The 25,267-nt window shown below is 45.4% G+C and overlaps 1 protein-coding gene across 1 annotated transcript in view; it reads left to right on the top strand.

Moving 5' to 3' along the window:
• LOC124615963 (COBW domain-containing protein 1-like) overlaps positions 1–25,267 on the top strand; it is a 524,805-nt gene that overhangs the window by 301,218 nt on the left and 198,320 nt on the right. The window contains exon 8 of the mRNA XM_047144164.1: positions 22,781–22,825. Within this exon, the coding sequence (XP_047000120.1) occupies positions 22,781–22,825 (45 nt within the window). The remainder of the gene's footprint in view (positions 1–22,780; positions 22,826–25,267) is intronic.

Below are 25,267 nucleotides of genomic sequence, written 5' to 3'. Positions count from 1 at the left end.
ACACCCTATATTTTTCTTTTCGTGTTGTAGCATTTATTATGTCTCGGCAACTTAATGAGCCTGGGAGGAGGGGCGATAATGGAATATCCTGTGACGGTGTTCGCTTGAAGCATGATAAAATCGTGATCTCTTTTCTGAGGAAGCATTGATGGTCATTACCGCGAAAATAAGAAAAGATATCTAAGGGACTAAGCACGTGGATGCTTCTTAACATACCTAATGCGCTACTCTATCCGTGCATTGCTACTCTTACTCTCAAGGAAGAGATACGTTACCTCTACACATTAGTTTTTATTTGTTTCAGAATAGTGTTTGCTGATTTTGTAGCCTCCCTCTTCATTCTGTTATACAGCATTTTCTAAAAGATAAGCATAACAGGGAAAAGAGGAAAATAGAAAGCAGAAAGTAGAGCAAATTACAAATGACAGTCCCCAAAAGTTAGAATTGCGCCATTGCTATAGAAAAGGAGCACTCCCCAGTAATTCAAATATTTAAAAAATGCAATGCATTAGACCAATAATGTCAGTAGTGTAAGAACTCCAGTGTTTCGTTCAAAAAAGGTTCAAATGGCCCTGAGCACTATGGGACTTAACTTCTGAGGTCATCAGTCCCCTAGAACTTAGAACTGCTTAAACCCAACTAACCTAAGGACATCACACACATCCATGCCCGAGGCAGGATTCGAACCTGCGACCGTAGCTGTCGCGCGCTTCGAGACTGTAGCGCCTAGAACCGCTAGGCCACCCCGGCCGGCCCAGTGTTTCGTGGCGGTAACCTTGAGTAAAATGTTCTCTGGCTTCTAGTCGCATCAAGTGAAGCGACATTAATACTAATAAATCGCATGTATAAAAGTCGTTTTTAATATCATTAGTTACATTTTAAGAAAATGTTTAAAATGACGCAATTCAACGTTGGGCGCATTAGTTGAGAAACAAAACATTTCAAATGACAAAAACGACAACAAAATGAAACAGAACAGTAAAATAAATGTTGTATAGGCGTTCAGAATAACAGTTCATTGCTATTCGTTTAAACTTGTGCATTTGATTGCTAGTAAATTGGACACACCATGAGGAAAGTTCGGAACACCGCTTTTCCCCGTTCCTATTGAATCGATGTGACAACTTATTGCTCTGCTAAATCACGAGATAATATTAAAAATTCTGTTTTATCTTGAAGCAAAAAACTTGTTTCTTTAGCTCAATTGATCAGTGAAACGGTTCTTAAATATTCCCCAAAAAGTTAACATTGTTATGTTTTCCCCTTTTTGAAGGACAGCTACACAGTCTATGCTAATGAACTCGTAGACAGGGAAAAGTGCCTGTTCTTAGCTGATGCTGAATTTTCCATGTCCTTTGCAACTGACAGTTTTTTTCAGTGTCTCCTCATCGTATTTTGATTTATTTGAAACTGCCATACTGACAGTTATACCTGAAAAATGAAAGACAGCTTCAGTATATTTGTCTGTGTGGCCACTATCGTAGTGTCCGAGACTGGAGCCAATACAATGGGTATAAAGAGACTTACTGCTGTTCAAAACTTGTCAGAAGGAGGTCCAAAATTCGTATGAAGATTATCAGTGTACCGCTAGTAACATCGATGTCACTTAACAATGGATTTCTCACCACCGACAAGGACAAAAAGAAAGTGTCGTGAGAAACAACACGCAAACATTGTGCTCTGCAACTGCAGAAAGTCAGCTATTTCATGTAAATGTGTAAACAAACTTGTTTGCCGCTGGAAACTGTCCGCCGCTGGGGAGAGCGCTGCTATAGTAGGCAGTCTGTCGTCATTTAGCGTTAGCTTGCAATCAGGTACTTGGACTGGTATCGGTACTTGAAGCTAGTTTAGTTTGAGGCACAAACAACGTAGTGTGACAAAGAAATGAAGATTTTACTGTAATTGTATGGTCAAAATTCACTCAATTAAATCAAAGTGTGTTAAGCATATACACTCCTGGAAATGGAAAAAAGAACACATTGACACCGGTGTGTCAGACCCACCATACTTGCTCCGGACACTGCGAGAGGGCTGTACAAGCAATGATCACACGCACGGCACAGCGGACACACCAGGAACCGCGGTGTTGGCCGTCGAATGGCGCTAGCTGCGCAGCATTTGTGCACCGCCGCCGTCAGTGTCAGCCAGTTTGCCGTGGCATACGGAGCTCCATCGCAGACTTTAACACTGGTAGCATGCCGCGACAGCGTGGACGTGAACCGTATGTGCAGTTGACGGACTTTGAGCGAGGGCGTATAGTGGGCATGCGGGAGGCCGGGTGGACGTACCGCCGAATTGCTCAACACGTGGGGCGTGAGGTCTCCACAGTACATCGATGTTGTCGCCAGTGGTCGGCGGAAGGTGCACGTGCCCGTCGACCTGGGACCGGACCGCAGCGACGCACGGATGCACGCCAAGACCGTAGGATCCTACGCAGTGCCGTAGGGGACCGCACCGCCACTTCCCAGCAAATTAGGGACACTGTTGCTCCTGGGGTATCGGCGAGGACCATTCGCAACCGTCTCCATGAAGCTGGGCTACGGTCCCGCACACCGTTAGGCCGTCTTCCGCTCACGCCCCAACATCGTGGAGCCCGCCTCCAGTGGTGTCGCGACAGGCGTGAATGGAGGGACGAATGGAGACGTGTCGTCTTCAGCGATGAGAGTCGCTTCTGCCTTGGTGCCAATGATGGTCGTATGCGTGTTTGGCGCCGTGCAGGTGAGCGCCACAATCAGGACTGCATACGACCGAGGCACACAGGGCCAACACCCGGCATCATGGTGTGGGGAGCGATCTCCTACACTGGCCGTACACCACTGGTGATCGTCGAGGGGACACTGAATAGTGCACGGTACATCCAAACCGTCATCGAACCCATCGTTCTACCATTCCTAGACCGGCAAGGGAACTTGCTGTTCCAACAGGACAATGCACATCCGCATGTATCCCGTGCCACCCAACGTGCTCTAGAAGGTGTAAGTCAACTACCCTGGCCAGCAAGATCTCCGGATCTGTCCCCCATTGAGCATGTTTGGGACTGGATGAAGCGTCGTCTCACGCGGTCTGCACGTCCAGCACGAACGCTGGTCCAACTGAGGCGCCAGGTGGAAATGGCATGGCAAGCCGTTCCACAGGACTACATCCAGCATCTCTACGATCGTCTCCATGGGAGAATAGCAGCCTGCATTGCTGCGAAAGGTGGATATACACTGTACTAGTGCCGACATTGTGCATGCTCTGTTGCCTGTGTCTATGTGCCTGTGGTTCTGTCAGTGTGATAATGTGATGTATCTGACCCCAGGAATGTGTCAATAAAGTTTCCCCTTCCTGGGACAATGAATTCACGGTGTTCTTATTTCAATTTCCAGGAGTGTAATATACCAGGTCGAATCTGAAAGCATTTGCCCCTTCATTTAGCGAAATTACGGCTGCATATGCGAAGTCAACGTATCCACTCCCAGCGGTGGACCACTCTTGGACCTACCCTTCCTGATCTGCCGGTAGCTACGCGGCACGGCGCTACAGTCAGTCCGTCCACGACGTACGAGGAACAAACTGTCACTGGTTTTCTATAGAGCAAGGGAAGAACGCCCATCGAAAACCACATCGGAATGCTGTCCACGTATGGGGGTAAGTGTATCGCTTTGGGAAGTGTGAGGCGGTGAGTTCTGATTTCGCAAAAGGCGGTGAAGACTTACAGGAGAGTGAGCGTTCAGGGAGACCGCGTTTGTCACTGACTGACAACATTTCCCCCGTGGATGCAAAAGTGAAAGCGGATTGGCGTGTGCACACCAAGGTCATTTCGCAGCAGCTTGCCATTTCGTGTGGAAGTCTCTACGACACCGACGTTAGGGCACCGGAAGATTTCATGTCGGTGGGTGACTAAGCAGTTGGATGACATGATGAATGGCAAACGAATTTTTACTTTACTGAATCATCTGCAACGGTATGCTGAGGAGGGTGACAGTTTTCTGGATGTCATTGTTACTGGTTATGAAACGTGAATACTGTACTTCACGTTGAAATCGAAGTAGCAGAGCATGAGCATGGTGTAGGAACATCGGCGTTCACCTGTGACAAGTACATAAATAAATCCGTTCATTGCCATCTGTTGGCAGAGTGGTGTTAACGGTCTTCTGGGAACGTCTTGGTCAGCCCCTGCTGGATTTCATGCCACTAGATGTAACCATTAATGCCGACAGTTATTGTTCCACTGTCACGGCTGCGGGTCGCCATCAAGGAGAATGGTTCAAATCGCTCTGAGCATTATGCGATTTGACTTCTGAGGTCATCAGTCGCCTAGAACTTAGAACTATCTAAACCTAACTAACCTAAGGACACCACACACATCCATGCCCGAGGCAGGATTCGAACTTGCGACCGTATCGCTCGGCTCCAGACTGTAGCGGCTAGAACCGCACGGCCACTCCGGCCGGCGCCATCAAGGAGAAGCGCTGATGGATTGTCGATGTCAACATCGTGGTTATCCCCCATGACAGTGCGAGACAACATGCGGCAATCAGAACCGCAGACAAACTCCCGTCACAGGGAGAGTCTGTACCACGTACCATACGGGCCGGACCTCGCCTCCGGTGATTTATACGTTTTCGGTCCGCCGATGAAGTTCCTGACAGGATAGCAATTCACGTGCAACGATGAATTCAAGAGAGCAGTCCGACGGAGGGTCCACAGTCAGTCAAACAAATCCTACCACAGCGGAATTCCAAATGTAGTTCTGCGATGGGATAAATGTCTGAACCGGTGTGCAGACTAAGTGGAAAAATAGTGTAAGGTACGCAGAATAATACATATATTTGTAATTACCTGTATGTACCGTTTTTCAGATGATAAAAAATAGGGGCAAAGACTTTTTGATTCACCCTCACATTAATCAATAAGTGTTCAAATTTTTGTAACGATTTGCTGTGTGTTATTCGGGCGAGAGAGAGAAAAGACGGAGAGCAGATATGTTACTCATTAGGTGCCGAAGTAATTTTGATTGTTTTTATTGTGATGTGTTTGCTTTCAACATGCGATTATTCATTTTCATCAAGGTGAAGGTGACCGTTAGATAGATTCCTTTGTGTATACAGGGCTATTACAAATGATTGAAGCGATTTCATAAATTCACTGTAGCTCCATTCATTGACATATGGTCACGACACACTACAGATACGTAGAGAAACTCATAAAGTTTTGTTCGGCTGAAGCCGCACTTCAGGTTTCTGCCGCCAGAGCGGTCGAGAGCGCAGTGAGACAAAATGGCGACAGGAGCCGAGAAAGCGTATGTCGTGCTTGAAATGCACTCACATCAGTCAGTTATAACAGTGCAACGACACTTCAGGACGAAGTTCAACAACGATCCACCAACTGCTAACTCCATTCGGCGATGGCATGCGCAGTTTAAAGCTTCTGGATGCCTCTGTAAGGGGAAATCAACGGGTCGGCCTGCAGTGAGCGAAGAAACGGTTGTACGCGTGCGGGCAAGTTTGACGCGTAGCCGCGGAAGTCGACGAATGAAGCAAGCAGGGAGCTAAACGTCCCACAGCCGACGGTTTGGAAAATCTTATGGAAAAGGCTAAAGCAGAAGCATTTCTTAAACAGGAGATTGGAAAACCGATGGATCGGTCGTGGTGGAGATCATGCTCAACAATTCATGTCATGGCCTCCACGCTCTCCCGCCTTAACCCCATGCGATTTCTTTCTGTGGGGTTATGTGAAAGATTCAGTGTTTAAACCTCCTCTACCAAGAAACGTGCCAGAACTGCGAGCTCGCATCAACGATGGTTTCGAACTCATTGATGGGGACATGCTGCGCCGAGTGTGGGAGGAACTTGATTATCGGCTTGATGTCTGCCGAATCACTAAAGGGGCACATATCGAACATTTGTGAATGCCTAAAAAAACTTTTTTGAGTTTTTGTATGTGTGTGCAAAGCATTGTGAAAATATCTCAAATAATAAAGTTATTGTAGAGCTGTGAAATCGCTTCAATCATTTGTAATAACGCTGTAGAAGAATGTCATTAGCGCTGGCACAATTCGGCTGGGAGGTAGTTGGCGGTTGGGGTCAGGCCAGGCGATGGCAACCTAAGATGTCTGTTCACTCGTCTCAAAGAGTGATGTAATTCTTTTAGAAATGTCTATTAAGGATGGCAACAGAAAATAGCGCCAACGGTAACAGTACGGCACGTTTTGAACACGTATAGCCGAGTGCGTTAACGCGCCGCTCCTGGGATACGGGGAGCGAGTCAGCCCCTGATCAAATCCTCCTCGAGGGTTAACAATAAGGGCTGGTGAGCTGCTCAGCCTGGATTTGGTTTTTAGGCGGTTTCCCATATCCAACTAGGTAAATAATGGGCTGGTACTTGTATCGTCTCCGATACAGGATATGCGAACATTTAGAAAACGTTCTCTCACCTGAGCATGATATTTACTATAGGTGCAGGCAGATGGGTTCACATCGGTCCCGGGGCAAATGGTGACGTCAGCAAGAGAATTCGGCCACTAACATTCCAATCTATATAAAATTGGCGACCCCGTAGAGAAACTGAAAATGGCATTGAAAATGAAGATGAAGGATACTAACTTTGAGAATGCATTGTGCAAGAAGGGTACTACTGTGTTCAGTGCAGGTTAAAATCAAATGGAAAAACGAATTTCGCAACAGTGTTTGGACCACTTTAATAGTTACCAGTCATGTGCGTCGATCTGTTACTGTGGGTCCATTACTTAGCTCGAGGAACGAAACGTTAAAGGAGGAATTCGTCTTAATTATTACCTCGCGAAAGAGGAAAGTATTACTAGCAAATAGTACGTAAGACGTAGGGACAAGTACATGAAAAAGTACATGCGAAGTTATTTGAATTTAAAAAGAAAAATATGAAAACAAATCACCTTCCCACAAAGGCACTTTGTTAGTATGAAAATTAACGGTTTGTAGTAAAGATTATTAAACCATCTACCGAATTTGTTATTAGAAAACGTTCTGAGCCCAGTGTTTTGCCTTTTTACGGGCAGTGCTCTCCCCTCCCAAACTTGATTGCACAGAGGCTTTTATGTTTACAGAACAGCTGGTTCATCCCATTAGTTACTAGATAAAGAGCCTATATACTCTCTAAACTAATTTTATCAGTAGAGGAGAATGTTGTCCCTTGAGGATAGCGTACCTAGGATCACGTGATGTTTTTTTGTTACCATCTAATGATTGATTTTACAATTACATGAAGGAAAGCGCAGTAAAAACAGACTTACAATTTTCGCTAGTTTCTATAGTTTTTGTTGTTGTTAGACATGAGTTTGGGATTTGTGCAGCATTTGTGAATGTTTCGTGTTGTGCACATATATGTCCTGTACAGTATATTAAAAGTATCTGAAATATATAGTTAATTCTTCAGTTACATAATTTTATGTTCCTTAAAGTACTATATATTTTGGAACAATTTGCATAACATGTGGAAAAGCAAGCCGTACTTTCTCGGTCGTGCACCATCGTGTATTTGAAACAGGTGGTGGTCTTGTACCGGAATATGTGATACTTTGCAAATTAACTGAATTTCTGTAATGTCTTAATAATTTAACCCGTCATGAAAATGGAAATTTATTTTAGTTCCTATTTCAAACTGTATTTAACTGGCAACTGGCTTTTGATGACATTTGTTCTTAATTCGATTTCACTTACTGATTACTGGTGTGCACTAGAGTAATAATGTAAGAGAGAGACGATTAAATACAGTATAGATAAGCTTTTCTCGATTAGAAAAGCTTTCAAAATTCAATAGAATATTTGTTTCTTAGGCACTTGACCATGTTGTACGTGGAACATGTTTAGAAAACCTTGATTTTTGGGGGGAATCTTTTTAAATCTGAGAAAAAGACTGAGGCACACTCAAAGTGAATCCCTTCATTTCAAAATGGAATTAGAAGGATGGCTAGAGGCAAAAATCTGAAAAGTACCCCCAGGTGCAACATTCGCCCCACCCCCTCCCCCTCTCGCGCTCTTTAAATGTATGACAGCCGTACGATCGAAGTAGTGGTGAATGTATATGCAACACTTTAATGACTGGCTTGTAGTACGCAGTCTTCATTTTAATTTTAAGAGATGTAACCACCACTGCCACTACATTGAGAAGGGGTGCTGACCACCTCTCTATTTAGCGCCCAAAATTAAACCCATCTTATCCAACCTCCCCTCACCTCCCTTTTTCCCATGTCTGTAATGTTCTATACTTTTCTGCATTGTATTGAAGGTCTTAGAAAATCTGAGTGTCGTGTCCAGTCCATATCAGACCAGAGGATGCAATTGCCAGAAAAGTTAACCGTATCATCAGCGCGGCATTTATGGTGCTCCGCACTAACGACTCTTGGAAAAGTCGTGGAATTCGGGTCCCTTACGCGTATCTGGAGGCAGGTGCTCGCCTGCCAGTGACTGAAGTTTCGCCTGCGGGAAATATAGGAGCAAAGGCGCGTTCAGCTCCGTTGATGCGCAATCTGTTGCGTGATTGGCGTGCCGGGTGTCGGATTCGTGACGCGCCACTCGAGGCGAGGCTGGGGTGAGGGGCTGGCGCGAGCTCCGAGCCGCGAAGGCGGGCGCCGCCGAGTATTGCAACCAGATTACTCCGTAACTCAATCCCGACACGTGCGCCGTCATCAGATTGCCTGCGGCCCTCCCCGGCCGGATCGCTGTTAAACCGAGGCTGAACGAATTACCGCCGCCGCACAGGATACACCGCGTCGTCGCGCCCTTCTGCAGGCACCGCTCCGCCGTTATCCGCACTGTTGGCCCCCAAGTGCTTCAGAGGCTTTCCTAGCTCTTACTGGGGCTCGCTTAGCTCAGATTTGCTTTGTAGAAAAGTCTCAACTGACTGATAACTGCAGAAAGTTGAGGAGTATTTTCAAAAAGGTACACTGTCTAATCAAAAGTATCCGTCGATCTATTAGTGGACATAAGGTGTGTCAATCATTCGCCTTTGTGACGGCTTGTACGCTGCTGGGGCGCTTTCATTCAGGTGTCTGAATGTCTGTGGAGGAATGATAGCCCATTCTTCCTCAAGAGCCGTAACTAGAACAGGTAGTGAGTTGGCTGCTGGGGCCTGGCCGGCCGCGGTGGTCTAGCGGTTCTAGGCGCTCAGTCCGAAGCCGCGCGACTGCTACGGTCGCAGGTTCGAATCCTGCCTCGGGCATGGATGTGTGTGATGTCCTTAGGTTAGTTAGGTTTAAGTAGTTCTAAGTTCTAGGGGACTGATGACCACAGCTGTTAAGTCCCATAGTGCTCAGAGCCATTTGAATCATTTTGTGCTGACACAAACAATCGTCGTCTCCGAACTGTTCCTTCACTATACCCAGTACACAACGCTGTAAAATGTCTTCTTATCCTTCCGAATTTGGCGTGTTATCAAGCACAGTAATGGGACCATACCCTAACCACGGAAAACACCGTAACTCATTTCGAGTCATCCACTGTCCAGTGGCGTCTCTCTTTACACCAGTTCAAGTGTCGTTTAGCACTGACTACAGGAATGTTTGCCCCGTGTGGAGCTCCTTTCCCATCGAACCCCACTCTTTTTAACTCCCTACGCACAGCCATCGTGCTAGCTGGACTGCTGGTAGCACTGTAGAACTCAGAAGTGATTCCTTCCGTTGATTTTACGCGATTCTTTCTTCGCGTTTTCACTTCACAATCTCAACATAAACTGTGGACTTGGCAGCTTTAGAAGATTCAAATGTCCCTGATGGATTTATTGATCAGGTGACAGCCAGTGATTAGTCGACTTTAGGAATCGCCGAGCTCTCCTGACCGACCATTGCTGCTGTTACTATTTCTCTGACAACACAATACTCTCCGCCTCCTTTTATACCGGCCGTTCCGACTCTCACGACACCTAGTGGTCAGTTCCGCATTACATAGTGGTGTCCGGTTACTTTTGTTCAGATAGTGTATTGTGTTGAATGCTCTGAGATACACTCCTGGAAATGGAAAAAAGAACACATTGACACCGGTGTTTCAGACCCACCATACTTGCTCCGGACACTGCGAGAGGGCTGTACAAGCAATGATCACACGCACGGCACAGCGGACACACCAGGAACCGCGGTGTTGGCCGTCGAATGGCGCTAGCTGCGCAGCATTTGTGCACCGCCGCCGTCAGTGTCAGCCAGTATGCCGTGGCATACGGAGCTCCATCGCAGTCTTTAACACTGGTAGCATGCCGCGACAGCGTGGACGTGAACCGTATGTGCAGTTGACGGACTTTGAGCGAGGGCGTATAGTGGGCATGCGGGAGGCCGGGTGGACGTACCGCCGAATTGCTCAACACGTGGGGCGTGAGGTCTCCACAGTACATCGACGTTGTCGCCAGTGGTCGGCTGAAGGTGCACGTGCCCGTCGACCTGGGACCGGACCGCAGCGACGCACGGATGCACGCCAAGACCGTAGGATCCTACGCAGTGCCGTTGGGGACCGCACCGCCACTTCCCAGCAAATTAGGGACACTGTTGCTCCTGGGGTATCGGCGAGGACCATTCGCAACCGTCTCCATGAAGCTGGGCTACGGTCCCGCACACAGTTAGGCCGTCTTCCGCTCACGCCCCAACATCGTGCAGCCCGCCTCCAGTGGTGTCGCGACAGGCGTGAATGCAGGGACGAATGGAGACATGTCGTCTTCAGCGATGAGAGTCGCTTCTGCCTTGGTGCCAATGATGGTCGTATGCGTGTTTGGCGCCGTGCAGGTGAGCGCCACAATCAGGACTGCATACGACCGAGGCACACAGGGCCAACACCCGGCATCATGGTGTGGGGAGCGATCTCCTACACTGGCCGTACACCACTGGTGATCGTCGAGGGGACACTGAATAGTGCACAGTGCATCCAAACCGTCATCGAACCCATCGTTCTACCATTCCTAGACCGGCAAGGGAACTTGCTGTTCCAACAGGACAATGCACGTCCGCATGTATCCCGTGCCACCCAACGTGCTCTAGAAGGTGTAAGTCAACTACCCTGGCCAGCAAGATCTCCGGATCTGTCCCCCATTGAGCATGTTTGGGACTGGATGAAGCGTCGTCTCACGCGGTCTGCACGTCCAGCACGAACGCTGGTCCAACTGAGGTGCCAGGTGGAAATGGCATGGCAAGCCGTTCCACAGGACTACATCCAGCATCTCTACGATCGTCTCCATGGGAGAATAGCAGCCTGCATTGCTGCGAAAGGTGGATATACACTGTACTAGTGCCGACATTGTGCATGCTCTGTTGCCTGTGTCTATGTGCCTGTGGTTCTGTCAGTGTGATCATGTGATGTATCTGACCCCAGGAATGTGTCAATAAAGTTTCCCCTTCCTGGGACAATGAATTCACGGTGTTCTTATTTCAATTTCCAGGAGTGTAGTTTGCAATGATGTCGGGTGCAGTTGGCTGTAAGCGCATTACATTGTTGATGGAAAGAGTGCATTTCGCCAACGCTTATTGCTCTCAGAACTAGTTTCCTCGATGAGTTAATGGGTATTTTGAAGTTGTAGGAAGCTACAGACCGACTATCAAAGTGTGTGCTTGGAAAGACAACGGTCCATTTTTCAAGTTCTTCTTATGTAGTACGCCCCTGAATGCGATTGTTCCCCATTGTTTCGCGTATATCTTGCACAGAGAATACTAATGTGGAGTGTTGAAAGTTATACTCAGAAATTTGATGTGCCCTATAAAATATCGATACACGGACGTAGGGCAGTTGGGGCAGTATTACGCTATAGAGGACATTCACCAGAGTTTCCAAGGGATCTACGGTGATAATAATATTTGAAGGCACCATGATAGCTGTGCTCTACGTGAATATTATTGCGGACCACTTGCATAGCTTTACACTTGATACCTTCCCCGATGGCGTTGATATCTTCCAGAAGAAAAATTCTCCATACCACAAGATCATAATCGTGTTACTGTGGTTCGATGAACATCATAGTGACGCTACTTTGGTATCATCATGACGAAATTCGCCTGATCTAAACCAAATCGCACACATCTGGGAGGCTATCGGGCACCAGCTGCTCGTCCACAATCTACCGTCTTATAATGTATGAGACTTCATGACCTGTAGGTACACATCTAGGGGAATGTACTTCGGGAAACCTACCAAGGAATTGCCGTATCCTTATCACTCAGAATCGCTGCTGTATTGCATTCCAAAAGTGTACAAACGCTCTGTTAAGCATGTGTTCATGATGTTTTGGCTCATCAGTCTGTGCATTACGTTCTTGAACACTGGCGAAGACGAAAAAGAGATGAAGTGCTGAGAAGACTGAGAGTAACAAGACGCCTACTAAGAACAATTACAAATAGGAGAAAAATAGACTCCTCTTCCACCGTTCATACCTTTCTGTATCTTGATTGAATGCATAGCATAGGGAGAAGACAGTGAGTAGAATGACGACAACAGATCAGGCTCGAAAGTGTCGAGGAGCTAGCTTTAAGGAGGGAGATAGTAACAATTAGCCTTCCCGTTTTTGGTTGAGAATGAGAAGTGCTCTATCATATCCAAAATAGTGCTCTGTGCTGGCAAAGGACGTCTGGTTTATTCTCTCCTGTGACGTCAATTGGCTGACAAGTTGGCCTTCCGTCTGTTAGAGTAGGCTCCCAAAACTGGAACCATTACTACTTCTTCAGGTAACTGCTTAGTTGTCCTCATACGGCTGAATGTTCCGCGCTCCAGACTGTGCTGAGCATAAATACCCAGGTCAGACATGCTGACTGTTGAGCTATGGAGGCGAGCTGAAAACATTAAAAATTGTAGATGGTCATCCATTTGCCACAATGTGGGAGGTTCATTTGCTGAAACCGCTATCTGTAAAATTACAGAGAAGCCACTGGGGTAGCTTTCTCTATAGCACGAAGACACAAACTGAAATTGCATATTGAATAGTTCCCCTACTCATTTTGTCGAGTTCGAGTACTGTGATTCACAGTCATGGGATGATGTAGAATATATCTAAGTAATGATCTGCAGTGTTTCAGGCTTGTATGTGCTTATTGCTGACGGTGTTATTGTCGTTCCTACAACTATAAAAATGGACGCGAAAGGAGAGTGAAGTCTGCGTCAAGCGAGCTACAGATTCCAGTCGATAATAGTTATTTCAGTTTTCAGTGGATTACCCAAATAACTACAGGGGGAGACCAGATTGTTTCCATGAACAACAGCATGGATGGCGCCTGTCCGTCCCTCTGACAAGCTGAGCATCTGCTTCGCCAGGAAGAATCTTTACGTCTACAGAAAGTCTACAAGGTAACCTCTAACCTTCCTCTCTTTCTTCAGAAGAAATTGGTCCACATTCCAGTGATGAGTCCATGTACGCCATGACCCCCACTCCGCTGTCCCCTTCATAAAAAATCATTTTGAATTATTCGAGGTATCATGAAACAAAACTTATACAGTGTTTAGAATAACTTACGGGAAGCCTTCTTCGCTGTCCAAAAATGGATTATTCTTTCTATGACCGTGCCCTCTGCTTTTCTTTTTCATGAAAGCTTCTACATGTGTCAGTCAAATTATGTGTGAGGACGGCAGTCTGGTTGTATGTCGTTGTGTACCAGTTAACACTAACGGTAGACTTAGCTTCTGAATCAGCTTTTGCTTTCCGTAACTCTCCCACTGCCTCAAGATCTTGTTATCGAATATTCCTTCTAGTACGTTCACCACTGTACGTATCATCGATAGATAAGAATTACATTGAGTAAGGAGAGCAAAACTTCCTGAACTAAATGTACTTGTTGGCGTGCTCTGGATACACTTAATTAAATGCCACACCCCTGCCATACAGTAATTTTCATAGCACACTCGTCAACCAAGCAAAAACGGAATAACAGTGTTAGTGGACATAGACCGTAGTAACAGCGGCTGATGGTTTTTCATGTTTCAGCAACAGATTGCACGGCATCATTTGTTTCTCAACTCGACACCAACCAAAACAGAAATTATTAGTGTTAACAGACTAAGGGGAAGTCACAGGAAGCTAATATGAGGGGCATTCATTAAGTACTGGGCTATTACAAATGATTGAAGCGATTTCATAAATTCACTGTAGCTCCATTCATTGACATATGGTCACGACACACTACAGATACGTAGAAAAACTCATAAAGTTTTCTTCAGGTTTCTGCCGCTAGAGCGCTCGAGAGCGCAGTGAGACAAAATGGCGACAGGAGCCGAGAAAGCGTATGTCGTGCTTGAAATGCACTCACATCAGTCAGTCATAACAGTGCAACGACACTTCAGGACGAAGTTCAACAACGATCCACCAACTGCTAACTCCATTCGGCGATGGTATGCGCAGTTTAAAGCTTCTGGATGCCTCTGTAAGGGGAAATCAACGGGTCGGCCTGCAGTGAGCGAAGAAATGGTTGAACGCGTGCGGGCAAGTTTCACGCGTAGCCCGCGGAAGTCGACGAATAAAGCAAGCAGGGAGCTAAACGTACCACAGCCGACGGTTTGGAAAATCTTACGGAAAAGACTAAAGCAGAAGCCTTACCGTTTACAATTGCTACAAACCCTGACACCCGATGACAAAGTCAAACGCTTTGAATTTTCGGCGCGGTTGCAACAGCTCATGGAAGAGGATGCGTTCAGTGCGAAACTTGTTTTCAGTGATGAAGCAACATTTTTTCTTAATGGTGAAGTGAACAGACACAATGTGCGAATCTGGGCGGTAGAGAATCCTCATGCATTCGTGCAGCAAATTGGCAGTTCACCAAAAGTTAACGTGTTTTGTGCAATCTCACGGTTTAAAGTTTACGGCCCCTTTTTCTTCTGCGAAAAAAACGTTACAGGACACGTGTATCTGGACTTGCTGGAAAATTGGCTCATGCCACAACTGGAGACCGACAGCGCCGACTTCATCTTTCAACAGGATGGTGCTCCACCGCACTTCCTTCATGATGTTCGGCATTTCTTAAACAGGAGATTGGAAAACCGATGGATCGGTCGTGGTGGAGATCATGATCAGCAATTCATGTCATGGCCTCCACGCTCTCCCGACTTAACCCTATGCGATTTCTTTCTGTGGGGTTATGTGGAAGATTCAGTGTTTACACCTCCTCTACCAATAAACGTGCCAGAACTGCGAGCACGCATCAACGATGCTTTCGAACTCATTGATGGGGACATGCTGCGCCGAATGTGGGAGGAACTTGATTATCGGCTTGATGTCTGCCGAATCACTAAAGGGGCACATATCGAACGTTTGTGAATGCCTAAAAAAACTTTTTTGAGTTTTTGTATGTGTGTGCAAAGCATTGTGAAAATATCTCAAATAATAAAGTTATTGTAGAGCTGTGAAATCGCTTGAACCATTTGTAATAACCTTGTAATGCAATACACTTTTTGTCTCGGCCCGTTTCGGTTGAGAAACACGGAGAATTTGGTGTGAGACTTTCATGAGGTTCCTATAGGCGGCAACACTATACGTAGGCCTACCTTTCAAAATGGCATCTGTAACGGAGGCACTTTATAAGGAGAGAGCTGTCATTGAGTTTCTTTTGACGGAAAACCAGAACGTCGCAGATATTCATAGACGTTTGCCGACTGTCTGCGGAGACCTGACAAGGAGCAAAAGCACGATGAGTCGTTGGGTGAGGCGTCTGTCATCATAGCATCGAGGTCGCACAAACCAATACTATATCCTGCGTGACTCCTGCAACGCTGGAACTTTCGGACTCACTCATCCTAGATGATCGACGGACTACAAACAAACAACTCGCTGCACTACTGAATGTCTCTGTTGGTAGTACTGACAACTCGTTCACCAGTTGGGGTACTCAAATGTGTGTGCACGCTGGCTTCCTCGCCGCCTACCGAAGCAGTACGTGTTGGATGATGGATGACGGATGTGCGGAAGATGTCGACCAGTAGAGTGGAACCATGCAGTGACACAGGCCGTCCCCGTAAGATGGCTTAAGGTCATCGTAATTGACGGAGATTATTTTGAAAAATAGAGATTTGTAGCCAAAAGAGTGGGAAATGATATGATGTACTGGAACCATGAATAAAACCAAAATAATTGTTGCTTGTCTTTATACAGTTTTCCTATGTAATACATTGTGTTTTATGTTTTGTTCAAATGGCTCTGAGCACTATGGGACTTAACATCTGACGTCATCAGTCCCCTAGGCTTAGAACTACTTAAACCTTACGAACCTAAGGACATCACACACATCCATGCGCGAGGCAGGAATCGAACCTGCTACCGTAGCAGGAGCGCGGTTCCGGACTTAAGCGCCTAGAACTGCTCGGCCACAGCGGCCGGCTTGTATTTTGTAATGTAGTCGCAGAAAAGTCGTGTTTCATTATGAGACATAATTGTATATGGCGAAATGAACTTTGCCGGAAACCAGTAAATAAAAATATAAAAATTGAACGCGAACTGCTTCTGTAGACATCTAAGGATGTCAGTGTGTTGTCGAAACACGTCGTCGCTATCTTATTGTGTTAACGGATAAGTGAATAACGCTGAAACTGATTGAGTAAAAATCTTACATACAATTACTGACCTCAACACCTTGTAACTCTGTAAAATAAATATTTTCATAATTTTTAAGAAATATTCAGCAGTGAATTACAGTCCTACAATGATAGCCGTTGTAGCGGTTACTGAGAGGGAAGGGGGTGTCTGTGACCAGTAGGACACATCGTCCCTTTGTGGTGGATGGCGCAGCGCCGCCCAGCCGCCTACAGAGCAGCGCGCGAAGAGCAGGGAGTTTAGTCGCCTGTCGAGTTGGTCGGCGAAAGCCAACAGTTGCAGAGTATCGCCTCGGACCTCGGGCGCGCGGCGGACGTGATATAAATTCCAGCGGGCTAATTACCAGCGGCGCTACATTGTCGGCGCCTCGATTAGTTTCTGCACCTATGCAATATCACCTTGGCGAGCGGCCGGTATTTTTCTTTGTCTGCCGCTACACAATTACCTGTAGCGATGGCCCCTTTGACCGCCCGGCCCGGGGCGCACAATTTCATTTCGCGCGGCGCCATTGTGCGCGGGCCAGTTTATTGGCTAAGCGGGGCGAGTCCCCGCCCCGGCCGCTGGCTCGCTCTTCATTGTGAGCGCCGGCGGTTTTTTTGCAGACCCGACGCCTACCTTTTGTGACGGCGTCGCGACGCCGACCTGGTCACCGCGCCCGCTGCACTTCCTGCCTGCCGCTGTCTGCGACCGCCGCGCGGCTGTTCCTCCGTTCCGGGAACAGCCCTTTGCGGATTCCCTCGTCTCACTGGCGCGCTAATCTGTTTCTCTCCCAACAACCGGCTGTGCGTCTGCATATCGCGAGTGGAGAATTTCATTTCGGCGACAAATTATACACTCCATCTCCCTAGTCGAGACCATTAATGCACGATATTGCAATGACGAACAACCCCAAGGTAGCCTGTACGAATCCCGATAGTTCCAGGAATTACCATCACCACTATTCTGCAAGACGATATGCGGGGTGACCCACAGAAACCCTGTACGCCTCACGCTCGATTTCAAGTAACAATGAACTAACTAAAAAAGAGTAGTTAGTAGTAACGTTAAGAACATGTAGTTACATACACTATGCGATCAAAAGTATCCGGACACCCCAAAAAACATACGTTTTTCATATTAGGTCCATTGTGCTGCCACCTACTGCCAGGTACTCCACATCAGCGACCTCAGTACTTATTAGACATCGTAAGAGAGTAGAACGGGGCGCTCCGCGGAACTCAAAGAGTTCGAACGTGGTCAGGTTGTAACACTAGCCTACCAAGACATAAGCTAATGTTACCCTCTGAGAGGATTTATAATTTTTACCGCGCTTGTGTATCTAACGGATAAAGGTATTGCACAGTAATTTTAAATATGGTGAATGTAACAGAAAAACTAAACAGGCTTTAAACTTTGGTATTTAATGAAAGTAGTAAATTTCGTATACGAATGAAAAATGAACGGTCGTCAACCCAATTAGGCACATGAATTTGGAAATATATGTTTAACAAAATTAAATACTACTTATTTAAGTTACTTTCATTAATATTTCCCTTTGAATAGTACACAGGGTACAAACGGACACAGGGCACTCCCAGCTGTGTGTAGCAGCAGTCACCAATACTCCACGTACTGGTAATCATAGAAAGCAACATTTATACCAAACTCACACTAATAAGAGCTACACTCAAGACTGTTACTTGGATCAGTACTGAAATGTTACTGCAGAACTAAATTTGGCTGTAGGGGGTTCTGACTTAACTGACATATAAATACCACAAATAAAATGAATAATACCACAATTACACTGTTTATGCTCCCATTTATGGAAATGTATTAGATTTCCTTAGTAGCAATACTATTCCAATTACCTTTCTCATATGAGAAGATATGGTGGGGATCCATAAACTGATATTGTATCTCTAGTCAAACTCTATGATTATTTCAGCTGCCAAAATTCAGTACGATTAAATTTAATTCTTATCTTCGCTTGGAATAATTTATGTTTTTTTTCTTTTTAAGGGAAATTATTCAACACTGAGCTCAATTAACTTAAAAAATTCGTTCATGATTGTAATCAAAGCTAAATTAAGTTTCAAATGAGTATAACTTATCTCCCTGTTTTCATCACCTGTGAAGCAGGTATTTTAGACAGTAACATTTACAGTCTGGCACTCGATTTTTGCAAAACGATACTTTGCAATAAGTTGAGAGTATTTTAGTAAAATTCTAACTAGCTTCACTTTTAATAATACTTGCACATCTGACAAACATAAATAAATAATAATAGTGCATTGAAACAGGATATTCGGTTTTATAAACACGTAGGAGCGGATACTGCACAGGTTCATGTTCAGGATAAGAGTTATGGTTCTAAACACACTAAATAGCACTTGGATTATTATTAAAACCAATCGCAAAAATTAACTGGTCCCCGCTCTGATACATCTGTACGCATATAGTTGGTGGAGCAGTGGCGAAGTAGTGGTGGAAAGCGACGTGGCGGCTAACTGTACTCACGGCTCTTGATGTTTGAATGCTTTGTACAATTTCTTCTTGGCGACGGATTTTTAATATGTTTGAGCCATTCCTTATTGCCGAGAGTACCATGCAACAGCCAAATTCACATCTGAGTCAAAATTCCTTGCAAAGCGACTTCCGATTGCCTCCCTTGGCACCGTCGATGTGTACCGCGCAACGGCTAGCCACTGACTACGTACCGTCCACACCAAGGAGCCGCCCAGTCCGACCGCCAAAACCACCTTTTACATCGCGCCAAGCCACTTCCGTTGCGGAGGGACTTCCCTGCATCTTTTACATGTTACAATACAAGTGCCCTAACCATGAACCAGCTTCCAATATACAATTTTTTTCTTCTAAATATACACATATTATAAAATTTCGTTATTTTAAACGTCATTTAGCTTTTCCCATATATACATTACAGTATTTTTAAATTTCCTGCCACAAATCAATGACTTTAATCAACAAAGAATAAACATTTCGTAATTACAGATACACAGCTACATAATATAAACCTACTCCTAATCGATATAAGTGTTACAAGGTGATTGGGTGTCACTTGTGTCATACATCTGTACGCGAGATTTCCACACTCCTAAACATCCCTAGGTCCACTGTTTCCGATGTGATAGTGAAGTGGAAACGTGAAGGGACACCTACAGCACAAAAGCGTACAGGCAGACCTCGTCTGTTGACTGAGGGGGACCACCGACAGTTGCAGAGGGTCGTAATTTGTAATAGGTAGACATCTATCCATACCATCTCACAAGAATTCCAAACTGCACCAGGATCCACTGCAAGTACTATGACAGTTAGGCGGGAGATGAGAAAACTTGGATTTCATGGTCGAGCGGCTGCTCATATGCCACACATCACGTCGGTAAATGCCAAACGACGCCTCGCTTGGTGTAAGGAGCGTAAACATTGGACGAAAGAACAGTGGAAAAACGTTATGTGGAGTGGCGAATCACGGTACACAATATGGTGATCCGATGGCAAGGTGTGGGTATGGCGAATGCCCAGTGAAGGTCGTCTGCCAGTGTGTGTATTGCCAACAGTAAAATTCGGAGGCGGTGGTGTTATGGTGTGGTCGTGTTTTTCATGGAGGGGGTTTGCACCCCTTGTTGTTTCGCGTGGCACTATCACAGCACAGACCTACATTGATGTTTTAAGCGCTTTCTTGCTTCCCAGTCTTGAAGAGCATTTCGGTGAAGGCGATTGCATCTTTCAACACGATCGAGCCACCTGTTGGTTACACGACAATAACATCCCTGCAATGGGCTGGCCTGCACAAAGTCCTGCCCTGGCTCCTATAGAATACCTTTGGGATGTTTTGGAACGCCGACTTCGTGCTACGGTCTCACCGGTCGAAATCTATCTCTCTCCTCAGTGCAGCACTCCGTGAAGAGTGGGCTGCCATTCTCCAAGAAACCTTCCAGCACGTGATTGAACGTATGCCTGCGAGTGTGAAAGCTGTCATCAAGGCAAAGGATGGGCCAACACCATACTGAGTTCCAGCATTACCGATGGAGGGCGCAACGAACTTGTAAGTCATTTTCAGCCAGTTGTTCAAATGGCACTAAACACTATGGGACTTAACACCTGAGGTCATCAGTCCTCTAGACTTAAAACCATTTAAACCTAACCGACCTAAGGACATCACACACATCCATGCCCGTTACAGGATTCGAACCTGCGACCGTAGCGGTTGCGCGATTCCAGACTGTAGCGCCTAGAACTGCACGGTTACGCTGGCCGGCCAGCCAGTTTTCTTTGCACCATATAAGCAGACAGCAGCTCGTTATGGTCTTTTTAAATGGCTGTGGCAGTTATACTGTAGAAATGAATTACATTTAGTCAGATGCTATTGTGTGCACATGGATTGTTTATAATATGTAGTGGTTCCAATGTGATGCAAACATGGTACAGGAGTATGTCAAGGAATCATACTTTTATTCTCTGCTGCAGAACCTCTGCTTATGGATGATTGTTTTGTGTATTTATTACAGTGTAGATATACGACCTTATCACCCACTTATATTGTAGCTTGACACATTGTGTTACGTCATATACGATGATGGGTTGTGAAGTAAATGAAATGTTTATTTTAAAACATGTGGTTTCAGATGGTTTTCAGACATGATGTAGATGCACATCATCAAGCCCTGTAACCCATAACAGGGTAGAACACACTGATTAAAACTAATATCTAATTACTTCAAACTCTTACAGAAGATTTATATATATTTAAAATGGTGGGGGTAATGTCTGAGCATCTGTCCGATATCAGGGACGGGACCTCAGCCGCGGGGTTTACGGGAGGCCGCAGACGGGAAAGGGGGGTGGCAGGGGTTGGTACTACAGAGAGGTGTGTCGGCAGAAGGGGTGGCTGCCACGGAGGGACAAGGGCAGTACTGTTGGTTCCCAAAGGGGTAGGCATGGGAGTAGTGGGCTCTTATTTAGATTTGTCTAGGATAGATGTTGATGCAACTGCACTATTGTTATTAGACGTCATTGCTAAATTTCTCTTAAGTCAGATAATATTTAAGTAAATGGGACATGATGGGACTTGAACCCAGGACACTCACAGCTTAGAAGCTGTGGGCAGTTGTACTGTATTGTGAAGTCACTTGACCTTGGATTGCACCAATACAGTTAGGCTGTATGTGACTTTGGACTGCACTAGAACAATTGGCTAAAAGTGAAAGTGGTGTTTGTGTGGGAATTAGAGTGGGACCTTGTACTGCACCACTAATGGTTGCTGGCATAAACAACTCTGGTGGTCATTATACCTATCACTGAGTTGTAATTCTAATCATTTACGTATCCATTGATGGTGTGTGTGTGTGTGTGTGTGTGTGTGTGTGTACGAAGTTACACTGACATCCAACCAAGTCCTCTGGGTGCTTCAATTTTTTTCCATCCGTTGTATAGTGATTGTAATTTACCATTGCTTTCAGGTGTGCTGGAGTTCCAACAGAATATGAGAATGCTGATTAATGTTATATCGGCACACCTGTCAGTCATACTGGCTGTTGCCCCATTAACCACTGAAAAGGCTGCCCTTCACCAAAAATCAAATATTATGTGCGTACTCTCAATGGAGATATTTTGTGACAAAGAAAAATGTCTTGTTTTTAAATGGTTCAAATGGCTCTGAGCACTATGCGACTTAACTTCTGAGGTCATCAGTCGCCTAGAACTTAGAACTAATTAAACCTAACTAACCTAAAGACATCACACACATCCATGCCCGAGGCAGGATTCGAACCTGCGACCGTAGCGGTCGCCCGGTTCCAGACTGTAGCGCCTAGAAACGCACGGCCTTTCCGGCCGGCTCTTGTTTTTAGATGAAGAGCATGTTTTCGAAGTTAACACTGAACTGTCAACTTAAGCAGCTGAGGAAGTTCATCGAAAAACGAGAAACAGCAGACACCGTAGATACCAATCGTCTGTGAGCAGTTTCAAAACAACTTAAACAATAACACAGGAATCTGGGTCTTCTGCAGAAGGAAAAGCTTCTTTCTAAATATAGTGAAGTTCAGGATTCATCTACTGTAAAGAAAGGCATCTCCACATCACTTCTTGCTTTGTGGCTCCCGTATACATGTAGTAATTATTGCTTTATTAGTAATGACCACCTTCCGGTTTCGTAAAGCAATCACTTGTGACTCATATTTGTTGTGGCAGAAAGCTATCTCATGTTGAGTTATTTTTACCTCTTAACAACAGTCGATCGTCCACATCACTTAAATAAATGCTTGTTTTCTGTTGTCAACAGGTGCATCAACTCGGCTGCTGTGGTGATTGAGACGACGCGCTGTAGGTAAGTCGGCACGCCCAATGTTTCGCAGTAGTCTCTCCATTCAAGGATTTAGTCTGTAGAATGTCGCTGTAATTGCGCCACAGTCCACCATAAATCGTATATTCTATCTCATTTATATTTTTCGCCCGCTTCATAAAATAGTGTTCTGTCAGGTGAATTCGAAGCTGAACGGTTTGAAAGCTCCACTCGATCTTGGTTATCCGATTATCTTTGCTTGTTAGTGTAAATCTGCATTTACGTGTATACTAGAATCAATGTAAATTGCATAGCAGAGGGTACGTTTGATTGAAGAGGTTTTTACCAGGTATTATATCACTTTCTTATGTGTTCAAATTTAGTAACATTTCTGTTGATTTCTCGTGTTTGTAAGACTGTTCTGTGACCATTAGCACTGTCTTTTTCTGTAGGCTTCTGATCTCACCTTCATTCCGTCCTTGTCTTCTGAGTCAAAGTCGATTCCGTCCTCCATTTGTTATTCACTCGCAGCATATGGAATGCCCCAATGCAATGTACTTACACTAATCTTCAGTGCGGAGAAAAACGTGAAAAATGAAACATAGATAGGAAATTCTATATAGGACACGATGAAACATGGAACATCAGTCTGTGTAACTAACAGAGCTAAATGGGCTCAACCATCTCTGCATATACTGTAAACTGTTCTACCTATTAAGGACAACTTGGACATTTGTCTGGTATTTTTTCGTAGTGTCATTTATTGAACACAAATAGAGAAACGTATGGCAACCAAGCTCGCAGACATGTAATGGCGTGCTACGAGATTCGAACCATGCAAGTGATATTTGAAGGTGTGGAAGAATCTCATGTGAGAGTCATAGTGAACAGATGCTCCAGTTACAGAAAGGTACATTGTTGGGATCACAGCTGTGAACACCGTGAAATCCGTTTGCACACCTAAATAAGTGAGTGGTGTAACGTAGTTGCTTGTACGTTAATGTACGTAACACAGTGTCTCGACGACAGTTGTATGAATGTAAGAATCCCCCAGGGTCCCAGAATTCGCTTGCTGGGTACGGACTTGGCGAGCCTGTGGTTCCTTAGCTGTGGACTGGTAAGTGTCGCCAGGCCTCTTTTCACCGTAAACCTTGGGCATGCTTCAGTGGCCACTGCGAACAGTCGTTAGCGGGCAACATCTGGGGAACCTGCCGCACCTCAGTTGTGTAAGGCTTACTTGGGCATGCGGGAGTCTGTGTAGGTGGACATTTATTTCCGTAGCTGCTCGTGGGACCGGGATAGAACCCTCGAAATTCTCTTCTTCTCCTTCCAGCGGGGACGGTGGGCCACTGGTCGGTAAAAAGACCCAGTCAAACAAGATAGCTTATGTAGCCAAACCTCCTGATTGGGAGTTAATTCAAAAAGTTTGTGATCTAGTAACACAACATAAGCTGGTCATCGGAACGTATTTTTAATTGTTGAAAGGAAGGAGGGCAGCTTCGAGAAAGTTTCGCGTTTCTGTATTCAAAAAGTCTTAGAGGGCATCACTGGCACTTTAAAATAAATTAAGGGATTGCATAATGGGGCGTTATTAGTAGAAATACCTTGTTCCCAACAAGTTAAGAACATACAGAAAACGCAATACTTCGGGAATATGCAATCGAAACTGAGGTGCACAGCACCTTGAATTACAGCAAAGGTGTTGTAATGTGCAGGGATCTGGTGGACATTCCCAAGGAGGAACTGAAAGATGAGTGGGCTACAGAAGGCATCATGGATTGCTAAACATCATGATGAGGGTGGTGTGAACTTTGTATATTCCGACTCCTTTATCCTGACATTTAATAGCACAAAACTTCGTGACCACGTTAAGGCAGGTTTTCTTTGCCTAAGAGTGCAGCCTTTTATTTCCAACCAAACGCACTGCTTCAAATGCCAGCACTTTGGCATACTACTCTTGGGTGTTAGGGAGAAGCGACTTGTGGCAAATGTGGTATGGCTGCCCATGAAGGAGTTGCTTTTCATATCCATTGAAATGTGGAAACTGCTCTGGAGCTCATCCTGTCTGGAGTTGGCAATGCAATGTATGTGTGGAGGAACAGAAGATAACAACAGCTTTAGACTATGAAGCACATTCCGTATGGCGAGGCTAAAAAGATATATAAAGCCACGCTGCTTGCAACGTTCACTACCTCCTTTGCTTCAGTTCTTAAACAAACAGAGGCTGCTAGTGTCAACACTAACACCTGCATTTGTCAATGCGCTTGTGCTGCTGCAGTTACTTTGTCACCTGTACCTCCTCCAAGAACTTAAGAAAGGCCATGATTGCCACCATTGCAGGCCTCTCAGCCCCTCCAAAGATTCAGTGTGGTACATTGTCCAGTGCCGCCACTACCACAGCCAAAGCTTACACAGGGCAAAAAATCAAAGGTCAAGCTTCCACAATTGACGGAATCAAGAAGAAACTGCCTGATGATATCTACATCA

Source organism: Schistocerca americana, chromosome 5 (assembly GCF_021461395.2).
Source record: "Schistocerca americana isolate TAMUIC-IGC-003095 chromosome 5, iqSchAmer2.1, whole genome shotgun sequence".
Lineage (NCBI taxonomy): Eukaryota > Metazoa > Arthropoda > Insecta > Orthoptera > Acrididae > Schistocerca > Schistocerca americana.
This window is presented reverse-complemented; position numbering and strand designations above follow the sequence as displayed.